Source organism: Melopsittacus undulatus, chromosome 2 (genome assembly GCF_012275295.1).
Source record: "Melopsittacus undulatus isolate bMelUnd1 chromosome 2, bMelUnd1.mat.Z, whole genome shotgun sequence".
Taxonomy (NCBI): domain Eukaryota; kingdom Metazoa; phylum Chordata; class Aves; order Psittaciformes; family Psittaculidae; genus Melopsittacus; species Melopsittacus undulatus.
Genome location: NC_047528.1, coordinates 115210746 through 115226293, shown reverse-complemented (window position 1 = coordinate 115226293; position 15548 = coordinate 115210746). Strand labels below are relative to the sequence as shown.

General features: G+C 50.8%; 1 protein-coding gene across 1 annotated transcript in view; it reads right to left on the bottom strand.

Annotated features, from left to right (window-relative positions):
* Positions 1 to 15548, bottom strand: part of FSTL1 (follistatin like 1) — a 47716-nt gene that overhangs the window by 6428 nt on the left and 25740 nt on the right. Inside the window, exons 3-6 of the mRNA XM_034074149.1 lie at positions 5448 to 5552; positions 4112 to 4241; positions 3620 to 3652; positions 1881 to 2011 (exon numbers count right to left, since the gene is read on the bottom strand). Of these exons, the coding sequence (XP_033930040.1) occupies positions 1881 to 2011; positions 3620 to 3652; positions 4112 to 4241; positions 5448 to 5552 (399 nt within the window). The remainder of the gene's footprint in view (positions 1 to 1880; positions 2012 to 3619; positions 3653 to 4111; positions 4242 to 5447; positions 5553 to 15548) is intronic.

The following is a 15548-nucleotide window of genomic DNA, read 5'->3' as shown; positions in this document are numbered from 1 at the left end:
AGCAGACCAGTTGCATTCAAGGAGGTGTCAGCTTCCCCGTATGTGTAAATCCAAAGCGGTGCCTGGACTCTGACAGTGCCAGAAGGGAAAATCACAGGAAGCAATTTTTTGCTGATCCTAAAGAAGGAACAATTTAAAGCACCAGCACAGCACCTTGCCACCAACTTCTTCAGGTCCTGACAGGACTCCTGGCACTGAAGAGCAGGATTCTTAACCCTGAAATCCTGGCTGTACTCCCAAAGAAGTAATTGCATTTTGCCTTCGTGTATGGAGAGGTCACCACGCAGTACAGTGCATAGAAACAGCTGCACTGCAGTGAGGGGAAAATGAGTTCTGCACACAGATTGCAGTTGGCTAATTTCTGCTGCCTGCCTTGGCTCCTCATGCAGTGCTTCCAGGGATGCTGGGAGAGACACTGCCTGTTGTTATCTCCATGTGGTTCATATGTAGGGCTAGGAAAATGATTCTGTGCATTGCTGGCTGTGTAACTGCTCCACTAACACGTCAGCTTCTACTGGGAGTAGCTGAAGCCACTATTGCTTGTGAAAGTGGCTGTGGTTCTCTTACTGATCCAACTCAGTTAAGCTGGTTTTCTTGCCTTTCAGTGCTATGGTCTGCACTTATGTGTCTCCCCCCACACATCTTGACTCTCCAGAACAGAGCAACTTCCCACTACCAGCCTCATTCCTCTTAAAGTAACATCCTTCCAGGTCCAGCCTGCCTGCTGGACAACCTGCATCCCAGTGATCCACACAAGTCAGGCTTCCAGGAGGGAAACAGCTTAATACTGCATCTACAGACCTGCCCATCAAGAAGAGGGAAAAGCCTCAAGTCATCTTTCTGCCTCCAGTGTTTATTACCTGCAGGGCAGGAGTCAGGCCATTAGCAGAGTGGGCATTAACCCATGGCTGGGCAGAGCAAACCCACACTGGCAACACAAATGCCGGTTGGGGTGTCTGACACAGTGGGCCACAAGCAGGTTTCCATACACAGAGCAGCGTTAATGGCTACAAAGGCAAAGATACTCCCTGGGGCACAGGGAGCAGCTCCTCTGTCTCACCAGAGGGTGCCACTGTCATGGCAAATTTGCTTGCAGTGTGAACTCCTGTCAGGCATCATTAATCTCTCGCTGTCAACAGCTTATGATTTAAACACTCTTCCCCTTTCCCCACCTGATCCTCCAGCTCCATCCTGAATGCTCTGAAGTCTTTATCAGGAGCCAGGCATGAGAGGGAGGGATGAAGCAGTGCATGTGGCAGCAGCATAGGAGAAGCATGCGATCTGCTGATCACAAAAGGGGTGGGGATGGGCTGAGGGCCAAACTGACACAAAGGAGGGAAGAGGAATGGGATTATTGCAGGGCTTGACACTTACAGGCAGCTCCTCTCTCTCTGCAGAGCACTAGGGAGCTGCCAGCTCTTAGCCACAACTGGGCCATACTCCTTGCAAGCAAATATTCCCCTTGAAGCTTTCCAGCATCCCCTATCCTCACCTCAACATGGCCTTGGAACTGTGTGGAACAAAGGACCCTTTCCCCAGGTTCCTGCTCCTTCCACATGCATTTCCAACACTTTCACTTAGCTTTTCTTCCTCTGGCTACCTTTTGTCCCCCAAGATCAGTTTTAATCTCCCCTGCCACAGCACACCTGGCCTACCCTCCTTTTCTCCCAGGCAGGTCAGACACCAGGATGCAGGGATGCTCTGTCAGCAGCTGCTGCTGTAACACATCATGCTGTAGGACATACAGAACCTCTCTGGACCCCAGCTTGACTGGCAGATCACACACTAGAGAATGTTGGGTAGGGGGGAATGGCAGCTGTTTTGCAGTGACAGGGCAAGAGATGTTCTCTGGCTACCAAGGCAAGTGCTGCTCTACTTGCCTTGAAATACTTGTCCAGGACTTCACTGTAGTTGCTGCCCTTGGAAAACCAGCCATCAGGGATAATCTCAGCTTCCAGCCACTGGATGACGCGGCGACGGAGCTCATCCCTGTCCGACTGGTAGCAGACAACTGTGATGGGAGAAGGTGTAGCAGAAGAAAAAGCAAAGGTGAGAGGAGTGAAGCTTGCAGTGCTACCATGACTCGAAAACCAAAGCCAGCCTTGATGGCAGTCTGCAGGCCCTGTGTCCACCTGGGAGATGCTCCACTCCCGGATCAAAGCCCAGGTGCCATGTGCTGAGCAGCAGATGGGCTGTGGGTGACACCATGTGGCAAGGCCACAAAACAACACTCCTGCCAAAGCCCTTCTGCCTTCCTGTCCCTGAAGCCTGTGGAAGAACAACCCAGAGCTGACTCATCGTTGTGCCCAGGCTTCCCGATGTTGTACAGAACAGGCATTCGGCCGTCAGCCACCAAACACCAAACCCTCTATCCTCTGCAGCAGCAAGGACTAGACTGAGCAAGCTTGAACTGCAGGGCCTTCAGTCTGAGGAGATTTAATCTCTTCAAAGCCCAAGACTTGCCCACTCTGATTGGAAATGAGAAGGGGGTCAAGTTTGGCTTGTTCACAGCCCTCTCCAGTCACAGGTTTATTTAGGTGGGCATCACTTTGTGTGCTAGTACCAAACCATGCATTTAAAGCAACACTGAAAGCCTAGATCTGGCTTCTGTGAGTTGTCAGTGGAGCCGGAATGGGAATCAGTATGCATACATGTCACACTAAGGATCTCCTTCTGAATCCAGTGAGTACAATCAGATGAAAACCAGATGGAGAAATAGAAAATAAATAGAAAATAAAACAAGTAGACATTCTCCATGTTTTATTTTGAACTTCCTTCAAACCACTTTAAAGTGGTGGCCATGCTCTAACATGGTCCTTTCCCTTAAGCTTGTTGAAGGGTTTGCTCTCATCTATCCTAGGGAGTTGATGATTATACAGCTCCTGCACTCACATGGCCATAGATGGGAAAAGGGCCTTCTCTGATGGACAGGGCACAGCTCCAAAATCCACAGTCTAAGTACACATGGCAATTCATAAGGGGAGAAATCAGGCACAGGGAATCAGAGACTTATCATAGAATCACTTAGGCTGGAAAAGCCCATTAAGATCATCTTGTTGGCTGATGGAAAAGGCAGTCCAGCTGTACCTCCTGACTCCCCTGACAATGTCCCATTCGTTATCTAGTGCTGCCTCTCTGCCATTGTACCCATCAGTTAATCACTCCTAAAGCAAAGCCTCCTTCTAAAAGAATGCTTTTGCAGTTGAAGACAAGAGCTCCACAGCTACCGTGTCTTAAATCCCCAGTGAAGCAGGTGAAAGAGTGCTTCTTCCCTCAGGCTAGGTGACAAGCACAGCTTGTGTCCCCAAAGGCAAACTGGGTTTCACTCCACCCTGTCCATGCTGAGTCCCTGAGACACGCCAGCACAGTGAAAAGCCCAGGAGTTGCATAAACTCTTATACAGGTCATCCTGTATAAGAGTTAATATAGATGTATTAACTCTTATAAAGGTTATCCAGGAGTAAAGAGCTGGGCAATTATATTTCAGCTCTTCTATCAGCTTGGACTCTGCTACAGCTAGTGCAGAGATATGACTTTTCAGAGCTCTGCAGACATTCCTCCCTGTCTCTTTCTCCAAATGCATACAGAGGCCCCGGCCAGAAAGGAGATGGCTTCTTACCTGGACTTGCAGCTGGATTCTCAGACTTCTTCTCTGTTAATGGAAAGACAAAGAGGACATTTCTGGTGCAACATGAAACAGTACAAAGCTCTTCCCACCTGGGTTCCAGCTCTGTTGCAACCATTCCTGTACCTGCCATAGATCCTGTTGATCTAAGCCCTGGTCTTCCCACCTTGATCTCAGACCTGCTATAGACTGAACCACTATGGACTTGCTTGGCAGTCACTGCCCTGTGCCTGACTCTGGTTACTATCTATCACCAGACCTGATTTCACAGCTTGACTTCAGGCATACTTCAACACCACAAACTTGCCTGGTGATATGGACTTCTGTTTGAACCTTACTGTCATTCCCAGGCTTGCCCTGTATATTCCATTCAGCAACTGTGGGACAAGGTTCTAGCTAGCAAGGCCTCTGCCTTGCTTTGTCATCATGCTTGGCTTCTGACTTTCCTTCCCTTAGAGTGTAGCTGGCCCTCAGTGCTGGGATTACCTTTACAGTGGCCATCGTAATCCACCTGGATTTTGGAGCCAGTGAGGCAAGCATCACGGTGCAGCTCACAGTGGTTCAGGTAGGTCTTGCCATTGCTACCGCACACAGGCCTCTTGTGAGGTTTGCATTTCTGTGAGAGAGACAGAGAAGACAACATTTTACTGCCTTTCCATGAGAGCTAGAAGGAGACAGGTGAGTCCCAGAACCAGCCCAACTCAACAGAAGCCCGTGGCACAGCCCCCTTGGTGTTTGGACAGGCTGAATGCACCCATCTAGAAAAACCCACATAGGAAGTCTGCTGGTGTGGGTTCTAAGGCTTTGCTTCATCCCAGCCTCCATGGTCATCACCACCATGACAGGAGCCTCCCTTAAAGCAGAACCCAGCAAAGAAATCAGTGCCCAGGACAAACAGTGAGCATAACCCTGCAGCTGCTGCTCTGTGTGCCATGGACCTATTTGGAGGTGCTTCTGTGAGCCTGATCCGTGCACCTCTGCTTGCTCAGCTCAGCATCTCTTTGTAGACTGTGCTCCACCTTTCTGCATCCAGATGCAGAATAAGCCATCAGCCACGAGCAAACAGCAGAGCCTACAGCAGTGGGAGAGTTCATCAGTGCCACTGTTCAGGCTGTGAGCTTCTCTCTCCTGTGCCTTTCACTGTGGCCAAGCCTACCCACAGTAACAGACTCTCCTCCTGCCAACGTGGCATTTCAGCCTCCAGTGCCCAGGCTGGCCACATCAGAGCTGCACGCTTGGGGGGGAAGCGAGAGCAGAAACAGCCACATGCCCATTCCCAGGAGCCAGGCAGGAGGTTTGAAAGCTTGGGGCAGAGCGGAGCAGGGAGACACTGTGTCTCTACAGCTGGGAAAGACTCTTCTTGTGGTCCCCGGCTCCCTGCTGGATGAAGCTATTCATCCTCACAGCACTCTACCACAGTTATTGCCATTTTACAAAGGCTGGTTTTTAGTAGGGTCCTTGTAAGCTCCTCAAACAGAATGCCAGCAAGGGGTGGGGGAGTCTTGGAGCTTGCAGACCACTCCCTAGAGCGCTCTCCAAAGCCAGCTGCATATCAATACCCTACTGAGCTTTCCCAACAAAAGACCTCCAGCCAAGTCTCCTGTGTGTAAAGACAGTGGGCAGTTGCACAAGCTGCAAGGCATTATCCACCCTACAGGGCTCTTCCTCTGCACCACACTGGGAAAGGCCCTGCTGTTTGAAGAGCCACTGTGAATCTGCAGCTGCTCCAAAACAGCCTCATCTCATCATGGGATCCTTCCAGCAATCAGAACTCAGGCTGGGGGTGATGGGCCCAGATGCAGACCCCGTGCTGTGCCTGTACCTCAATGCAGAGGCAGGTTGGCTCTGCCTTCTCAGTCACTGCACACTCCCGCCCAGCTCCACAGAAGACATTGGCACAGATCTTGGATTTGCTCCTTGGCTCTTCCTGCAAGATACAAAGTAAGAGACACATTAAGTTACTTAAGTTACTATTAAGTTATTAAAATACATTAAGTTACCCAGAAAAGCAGCAACACAGCTTAAAACAAATAACACACTTAACAAGATTACAGAAAGAGACTTGAGTGCAATAGGTGGACAGCTCAGTCAATAACCAGGAGCAGACACAAGAATGAGGGCTTCCTTGAGGTCATTCCCAGAAAATCACCCAGGGGAACTGGAGCAATTATAAGCAAGAGAAAGTCAAGCACAAATGGCAAGAATAACTTGCCTATGTCAAGGACTTCAAACTGTTTCCATGACGGGGAGGGAGCAGAGACATCTCTGCTTGAGACGTTTAAGAAGATGGTGACTATAACCCTGAAGAAAGGTGCGATACCAAACAGGCAGAAGAAACTGCCATCAGGCATCAGATGATGCCCCCATCACAAAAATAACCCTGTATGATCCATTATCTTGCTTTCACTGGTCAATATTAAACACTTCAAAGGAAGAAACACTCTCATAGATGATTACACAGTTACCTTCTCATGAGACAATGTCTTCCTTGTCCCTGACAGCCAGCAGCTGACTTATGCCCTGCAGCATAATTTATACTCTTTACAGTTTTCTCCCAGCCAAAGTAAATCACAAGTATTCTTGTTCACTTAACTGTCACCCTTTTCCTGCATTCCCAAACCAATGCCACCCAGGAAGGAAGATGCTACAGGTTAACCACATTGTCAATAAAACCCCCATTTACTTCAGTCAGTTTAATCTCTTTTCCTCTTGTTAGACTTTAACAGAGAAGATGGTTCCAGGGGTTTACACTTTGCAGACCTTGGTTTAATTCCCTGCTTTGTCATTCATTTTCTTTGTAACTCTCATTTCATCTAACATTTTCCACCTGTACATTAAGTGTTTGGTTCAGGCCAACTGGCTTCCTCAACAGCTCTGTTTCAGAGAGAGAGGACTGTGGAAAGTAAAAGAATCAGTGGGATCGGTCAATCCCACTTATAGACAATAATCCCACAATAAACAAAGGTTTTTCACCTTTGCATCTGAGCATTATTCTTAACCTCTGCTCATTTTTGGTATGTATGTTCACGATACACTTTGGAAAGTAGGTGATCAAAAAGGAGCAGGATTTGCCAAGGAGCACACATTATCATACACAACACAACAAACCCTGAGCATGTTTTTTCTCCTATTGCTTCTTTACCCTCATTTTCTTGTTTTGTTGTTGGTTTTGCTTTTAAACCACAATTTCACAGCGAGTCAACATCTTCACTGAACTGCCCACAGTGACAGATCATCCACTGAGTGACCACTTGCCCTGGTCTTCAGAGTATTCTGTCTGCTGGCCTACTGCGCAGTCATCAAGCCCAAGAAGGCTGAGCCGAGGACCAGAAAAGACCCAGTCACAGCTTTGAGCACGGTCTGTAATCCAGGTGCCTGGCAATAGATGGCAGTACTCTGCCTCTCCTTACCCATGGCCAGGCAGGACAGCCAGCCGCAAGCTCTCAGCCTTGCCCATCGGTGCCAAAACTGGCTCCAGCCTCCCGGGCAGAGATTTAAAGGCACTGCTACCACCGGCCGGTCTCAGCAAGCATGTGCAGGGACCCAGCTCAGCTTGCAAGACTCTTGTCCCCACATCAGCTCGCTGGAAACCAGGCCCAAGATGTAGCCATCCTGCATCCACAGCTCTCCAGTAGTACCAGAGCCCAGGAGCCATCCCACAGCTCTGTCACTGGGACCTGGGCAAGGTTCACCACGAGTACAGCCTCTGAAGACAACCTGCCTCCTGCCAGGCTACAAGGCCATGATACTCTTTGTTATCTTGTTAATCAAAGCCATATGGTTTGCTGTTTGATCCTTCTTGCTGCCTTAAGCTGTCCTAGGCTGACAGTGGGTTAGAGATATCTTCACACCCTGGGGCTTTTCAAGGGAAAGGAAGGAATGCTTTACTCAGCTTACCTGCCCTCTCGCTTTGGCCCAGGTTACTCAGACCCAGCCTGCTCATCCTCCTTCCCAGCAGCAGCAACCATGGCAGGAGCTAGCAAGCTGGGTGCTGCACTTTCTCCATCGACAACCTATGAACCATAGTCCCTTATACTCACATGCCCCACTCCCAAAACCCCCGAGACCCTCACCTCCTTCCTTCAGCAGATATCACCTCTCCTACCCTACACCTACCCCACTCTGCACTGGCTCCCTGACCCATTGTGGTTGCTTTGCAGGTCAAGGTGTGCTCCTTTGCTGCTGCACACCCTGCCTTTGCCTCCTGCAAGAGCCAGGAACCACTTCTGTCCAGCAGCCTGCACACAGATGAAGTTACCAGTTGCCACTGCTATCATTCGGTACAGCCACTTGGCTTTGAGGTGGCTGCAAGCTCTCTCTACCAGCTCCCAGCTGCCTTCCCAGTGAATGCCCAAGTCTCCTGTAACTGGGAGTGTAACAGAGACAGTGGTGGATGAATGGATGAACACAGCAGGCGCCTGTGAATGAGGCTTTATCTTCACTCCCGATTCTCTGGGTACCAGGCTGATGAATTCGTTGTGACAGACATTCTGATCTTAGCTTGGACCTCATCACATTTGCTCTTTATAAAGCTCCATCTGCTGGAGTGACCTGAGTAAGCAGGGCTGGCAGCTGCCACTACAATATGAAATAGCTTGTCCTTGCAGCTACCATGTGAAAGTTTGAACATACAAACTGCAAAGGTTTAAGTGCAAGATCACACACACACAAGACTCCACAGTGTTCCAGTGTCATTATCCTTATATGAGTTCCAGGATTTGCAGGCTGGAATCATGGGGTTTTCACCAGATCTTCCCTGCGAGCTGCTATTGCCTTTCCTGTCACTCTGGAATTGGGAAGTGTCACTTGTCCCCATGCACAGTGTGATTGGAGGGAAAGAGCAGAGAATCATTATGGGCTGCTGCACAGGGCATCTACACCGAAGACACAACGAGGCAGGTCCTTTCTTCTGCCTCGGGCGAGCTGCCCAGGCTCTCCCTGTTCAATTACTCCTCTGCTGCCCACAGAACCCAGGGCAGGAATGCCTGGACACCGGAGCCTCTGCCACGGCACATTCCTGACTCTTCACCCTACAGCCTCCACAGGGACACAACCACCCCAGGCATCTTCTTGGGCAAAGACCATAGAGCTGAGGGCACGGAAACTGATGGCAGGCAGGCAGCACCAGCATCAGGTGTGCACAGCCCAGCCTGCCTGATGGATGAGAACGGGAATGTACACTGCTTTCTGGGAAGCACAACCCCATGGATGAAGGGGTCATGCATGCAAGTGCCAAGCAGCTCTGACCTGACAGTGCAGCAAGCTGCATGCACCACTTCTGCCTCAGCTGTTGCTTCCCAAGGAGCAAGGAGGAAAACCAGAGACAAGCACCCGCAGGCAAGAAAGCTGGTGAGGGATCACCATGGAAACCAGCAATGCAGGGCCTCAAGGTGGGGAGCTAAAATTAGGCAGCTTCTCCTCTCCAGCAGCAACAGGCACTAAGGAGCTGGACCCCAACACAGTGTACATGCAGATGCTGGTAGCACTTCCAAGCCCCTGCCTGTGGTGTGGCTCTACACGGCAACACATGGTGCCTTGTGGGGTGTGCATGGGGTGCCGAGGTCCTGCGAGCTGCCCTGCCTGCTCCACGCTGCTGGGACTGCATGAGCACAGTGCGGAGCAGCAGGGATCTCTGCCATTACCTGTGCTCTGGGAATAGAGCCCTGCTCCAAGGTGGGGAGTTCATGTCCTTGAGAACAACCCCTCACATTGCCTTTTGCATGTTCTCCTGTACCACATCTCCTCTTGGTGATCTCAAAAGCATTTTCCTCAGCAGCCCACACTGCATTGGAGAAATACTACCTGCCACCTTGCTTCTGCTGACAAGAGAGAACAGCTTTTCTGCTATCCACAGCAACTTCCTTCTCCTCTTTTGGCATCAGGTTTTGCATACGTGTAAGATGAACTGATCCCTCACCTAGCACTCAGCACTGTTCGTGTAAAATCAAGGCTTTGCATTCTTGCCTGCCTGATGCGCAAGGAAATCAAAGTGCTCTACAGCTGATGTGCTGAAAGCTTCTCCAGGAGGCAATACCACGTATCATAGAAACTTGAGCACCACAGACAAAACTAAAGGGCAGCAAAATGATGCCCAGGGTTGCAAGACTTGCACAGGTTCTCACACCTCAGAGAAGGCAGCAGTAAAAGCAGGGACAAAGACTTCAGATATACCAGTGCAATTCACAACAGACTTCCTCCACACAGCCAGGCAGACATGAGCTTGCAGCTCTATTTCAGGCAGTCCTTCCTATGTCTTCCTGTCCACATCTCTTCTGCCTGTTCCCTGCCGTGACTGACACAGGAGCAGGGATAGAAAGGGTCTCTGAATGTGCCAAGGTGCCACCTGGGAACAGCAACTGCCTGCACATTCCTAAACCAACCCAAGCTCCAGGCACAAACCCCAGCTCTGCGTTCAGCCGTTGTCTTGGCAATGATTTCTTCAGTTGCAGACACAAGGTGATAGGTCAGTGATGCAGAAAGCAGAGATACGAAGCTGTGATTCCTGACTCCCAAACCTCTCTCCTCTCCTGTTGTGTGGCTCTGAGGGAGAAGCTGTGTTGTGCAGCAGTATCCAAACAGAGAGGGCTGGGCAGCAGCGCAGGGCAGTGATGGCACTGAGAAAGGATTTGGCTTCTGCATCTCATTCCAGTGCCCAAGTGCTCCTCTGGGTAAAGCAGCTCTTTCAGCAGTGTGCTCTCCCATAGAGGCCTGGGGAGAGCAGGTCCAGGTTCACCAGAGGGCACACATGGGCAGGCAGCCACGCACCTCCTGCTCTGTTTGTGCCATTGTTCTGGTTTGTAACTAACAAGGAAAGTGCTTGTCCCTCCTCACAAGCCTGACCCAATTCCTGTGGCAGCTCCCTGCATCCGAGGACGCACTGGTGTGACAGGGTGGAAACGTGGCAACAGTGTAAACAACAGATGAGCATGAACCAAGCTGGCACCCGCGATGCTGGGTTTGCCATAAATAGGTGAACACTGTAATTTCTCTTCCTTAGGGCTGTCTTGCCTTAGGACATTACAGAAATTACTTTTAGGTCTGACTTAGAAGGTTTAATTTGCAGTTGTCAAAGTAAGATGGAGATAAGCCCAGCATGTAGGGACTGAACCCATCTGATTCCCAGTTCAGCTCTCCAGTAAAATCTACCTCCCAATACATCACTACTATCAGGATGTACAATGGGCTGTGGAATGATCCATATCCTCTACTCTGGAAGGATACCTACTATCAGAGGTTGCTGGATCATCAGTTGCACCCTTCCTCTGTTCTGGTCCCAGAGTGGCACTCTCTGGAGCTCCCCTTTCCCTCTGGGAGGCACATGGTACACATCCTGCCCCTCAGACCAGCAAAGCTATGGATGGGCAGTTCAGAAGGCTTGGAAACAGGCTGTCCCCATGCTAGTTAGTTAAAAAGGAAAAGATGCTTGCCAGGCTAAGTTTGGATCAGTGCTGGACACCCCAGGAGCCTGTGACCAAACGCATTTGACAGTGCTCCCAATGCCAACAATCTCCTGTCTGAAAGATGTCAGCATGAGGTCTGTGCTGGATGCAGAGAGGTCCAGTGCCATTAACACTTCAGGATTCCTCCTCCCCCACATCCCACAGACATCCTGCAAGCAGCAGAACTAATGAAGCCCAGTTTCCAGCAGCTCTCTCTGCACAGCCTGTTGTCAGCTAGTTACAGGGCAGCGGATAGACTCCATTCTCAGGGGGGCTTTGCAGGCCCCTCTCATTAAACCAGTCACCTGGAGTCACAAAACCCCATTATCTGGGAGGCCTCCACTGCCTTATCAGCTGGGGCGGAAAACAGGCTGAGAGATGGAGGACTCACTGGAGGCCAGGGGCGGGCAGACAGGCACAGCCAGCCTGCTGACATGGCTTTGCTTCCTAAGGGAACCAAGCTGCAATTCCTTTGCAGAGCCCCACAAAACACCTCTCTGGCCCAGCAGGCTGCTGCTTGCAGCGCTGGGGGCAGGTCCTCATTCCAGCTGCCCCATGCTGTGTTCCCTCCCCAGCTCCTTGTGTTGGAGAACAGATCCCATCTCTTTTGCTTTCATCCATCCCTCAGAGCTTCCACCACCAAGTTCAGCCATCCCGACACAGTGCCGGGAGCTGCCGTGCTCCCCACGGGATGCTGTCATAGAGGAGCACATGCCCAGTCTATCAATCCACACACCCAGACATCAGTCACCACCCTTTCCCCCTTCCCAAATCTTTCCCTGTATCTCTTCCTATTCTCAGCTGACATCCAGGACTGGCTCACTAAATGCAACTCCTTAAAGGCTTCTGAATGCTTAAGAAATGAGTATTTATTGGCAGCTGACTTGCACTAATGGGAAACAAACCAAAGCATTCATTTCTGGCCACACTGGGAATCAGGGTGTGCTCCTAGAAAACCTGGATGCAGAGACAGGCAAGAGAGGAAGAGACCTACAACTCCCAGAGGCCAGAGGAAGGTCCCTCTACAAAACCCGTACCTCACCCCTTTGTGTGCATTCCCTCCTGCCTTGCTGGCTGCTTAGTCATGAACTGACTGTACCCATCATAGCAGAGCACTGAGCAGAAGAGCACTGAGGCTCTAAGCAATCTCTGTGACCTCTGATGGGGCCATGGAAAAACAACATTGCTTGGGGAAGCCTGCCTGGGGGAATTTGTCCATGGGTCTATCAGGGAGATGGAGATTCAAAGCCAGGCTGGATGTGGTTCTGGGCAACCTGACCTGGCTGAAGATGTCCCTGTTCATTGCAGGGGGCTGGACTAGATGAGCCTTGCAGGCCCCTTCCAACCCAAACCATTCTGTGATTGATGCTACTACTGCTACAGAAAAAAGAAGACTGCTTGGCAGTATTACCCTGCAGAGGCTGGGGTGGATACAGGCAGCTCTGCCTCCCCACTGACCCCAGTGGCTACATGGCCTGATGCCCTGACAGGGACTGCAGCCCTAGCTCATCAGCCTGGGCTACCTCATGTCCTATAGTGAGCAGGCAGAACCTGGTGCTGCAAGGAAAGGGAAGCACAAATTGAGAGGAAAGAGGCTTTTCTCCCCACAACCTAACCGAGAGGAGAAAGGCATCTGCCAAACAGCTGATCTCCAGTGCAGTGTGATGCTGCTCACAGTTACGGAGCCAGGAACAGCTCTCTCGGGGGCTCTGCTGCGTGAGGACTCTTTTAAGCTGGAAGGAATGTCTGTGCTCTGGCCCCCACAACCTCATAGTTTCCACCACAAGGCAATGACTGGTGAGGCCCCATAAGGGGAACAATGACTTGAGAGTCTGGGGAAGAGGAAATCTCTACTGCAAACAAGTCTGGAAAACGGCTGCTGTAAGGAAGGGAGCTTGTGTCTGGCAGCGCTCTCCCTGCTGCAGCCCCACTCTGCTGCTCCCCCAAAACCCCTCTTCACACTCACAGCCTCACAAGTGCAATGGCCCCAGCCTGCACTGTCTCTTAGCACTCTTCCCTGTGGCACTTCTGGAAGAAGGGGCTTGATCCCCTCCTGCTGCATCATGCAGTGAAGCTGCCAGCTCCTCCGCAGCCATCAGGAACCTTCTTGCTAGTGCTGGCTCCAGGCAAGGCACAGAGACAGGAGATCAGAGCCTGATTTGCACATACCAAACCAGCTGGAGCAGCTTCAGCTGTGAGCAGGGCAGAGCCAGTCCCACAGGAGAAGAGGAGGTGCTGCTGCTGCTGCACCACAGCTCTCCAGGGAGGAATCCAGATAATCACGTTGTATTTGGGTAAGAAAATAACTCTGGTGCACAGGGAAGGATCTCAGTGCACATGAAAGGACCTAAACAAAGTCAGTCCCACAGGACTTGTGGGATGCGACTGGTGTCATCCTCCTTAGGGGACAGACTGGGAAAGAAAGGCCTGAGGGAAGGGATTTGCTCAAGAGTGACCAGAACACAGCAGTTCCCTGGTCTGGAGCCAGGACCACTTTGCAGTCTGATACAAGAGTCACACTCCTCCTTGGGGCATGACCCTCCTTCCCAGATCCCGAGTTCCCTGGACCAGGCTCTGTTTCGCCACAGCTGTGCTTCTGGGAACTGCAACTCTCCATCCTGTTCTGTTTAAAGCATGAGAATAAAACCAAGACTGTTTGTGACTCCTGAATTCCAACAGGAGGGGGGATGTTCTTCATGTGGGTAGCACATAAGACAAGTCATAGCACTTTTGGAGCAGCCAGAGGAAGCCCTAGCAAACAGGAGGGTGTGAAGGAGAAGGATGAGGAGGAGTTCCTCCTGAGGGCAGGCAGGCAGAAGTGAAGCACTGTCCCTGGCCTCCAGACCAGAGCAGAGCTGTTGATTACACACTGCTCCTCACAATTAAAGGCAATGCCACCACCTCTCTCCTCCAAGCACACCCGGGCTCAGCGGTAAAAGGAAGGTTATTCTCCCAAAGGCATGTTCCTCCTCCTGCAGGACACAAGAGTCCAAGTCCATATAGCCCCAGAGTCCTGAGATTATCTGCTTCATTTTGGGGTGCACTCGCTCAGCAGCCTGCACCTCATTACCCAATCTGAGATGGTTCATGCCAGATACAACCTCAAATGTTCCCTTTCAGCCCCTGAATCGGTAGTGACCCACAGTTCTGTGTCATGGCAATCCCTCTTTTTCCATCCTTCATCCACTCATTTCCCACACTCGAAGTCCTGTGGATTTTACTGGTCCTGGCAGTAAGTTTTGTTGCCTCTTTTTCCAGCCAGCTGGGATGATTTATTCCTGAATAGGATCCAAAGCTGGCACATTGCTCAGCCACCACCTGGCTCCAACAGAGCGAAGGGAGAAGTGAGCTGAGCAGCTGGAGGCAAGTTAGGATTTACAACCCTATGGCATCTTCTCACCTCTTCCAGTAACTGGATACACAAGAGGAATGCAGTGTGCAGGAAATGCTGAGGTTTACCAGAAGCCTCTGGCTTCTTGCACAAGAGATCTCAGTAGTTTCGTTCCCATCGCTAATGCAATGGATTTGATGATCCCTCTTCCCAGCTCTGCCCCTTGGTCCTTCTCTACCCTCCCTTTCTACCACAGCACATCACAAGAAAGCAATGGAAATCGCTATGCAATTGGAGGGAAGCACTCAATCAGCCTCTGAGTGGGAGGGAGGGTGAGAACAGAACTGGACATAAGCCAGTTTTGTACTTCCCATCCTCTGGCCTTGGTCAAGGGTTTGCTCAGCTCCGTGCTAATGAAAAGCAGCTTCGAGGCTGCTCCACCCAATGGTTCTGCTGGAGATGGCTCCGCAAGAGCGAGACCCCAGAGGACAGTGCTCTCTGTCACAGTCACTCCTTTCCTCTGAAGCTTCTTTACTATGTGAATCACAGAATCATTTAGGTTGGAAGGGACCTCTGGAGATCACCAGCTCCAACCCCTGCCAAGGCAGGGCCACCCAGAGCAGCTCACACAGGAATGTGTCCATAGTGGGGTATGAATATCTCCAGAGAGGAGACCCCACAACCCCCCTGAGCAGCCTGTGCCAGGGCTCTGCCAGCCTCAGTGTAAAGAAGTTCTTCCTCATGTTGAGGTGAAACTTGTTGTGTTTTAGTTTATGGCTATTGCTCCTTGTCCTGTCGCTGGGCACTGCTGAGAAGAGTCTGGCACCATCCTGCTGGCACCTGCCTTTGAGATACTGATCTGTACTGATGAGATCCCCTCTCAGTCTGCTCTTCTCTACACTAAACAGACCCAGCTCCCACAGTATCTCCTCATAGGAGAGATGCTCCAGACTCCTGAGCATCCTTGTGTCTCATGAAAAATCATTAGACCCCTTTTACATAGGTGGCAACAGAGAGGAAAGGTCAGAATTAACCCCATTATTAGGCATTATTTTGTCTAGACAGCTTTTCTTGGCCTGCAGTATTGACAGAGTATTCCCTTCCTGAAACACACAGTCAGGAACGGTTATCAGACTAATGGGGAAACCTGAAA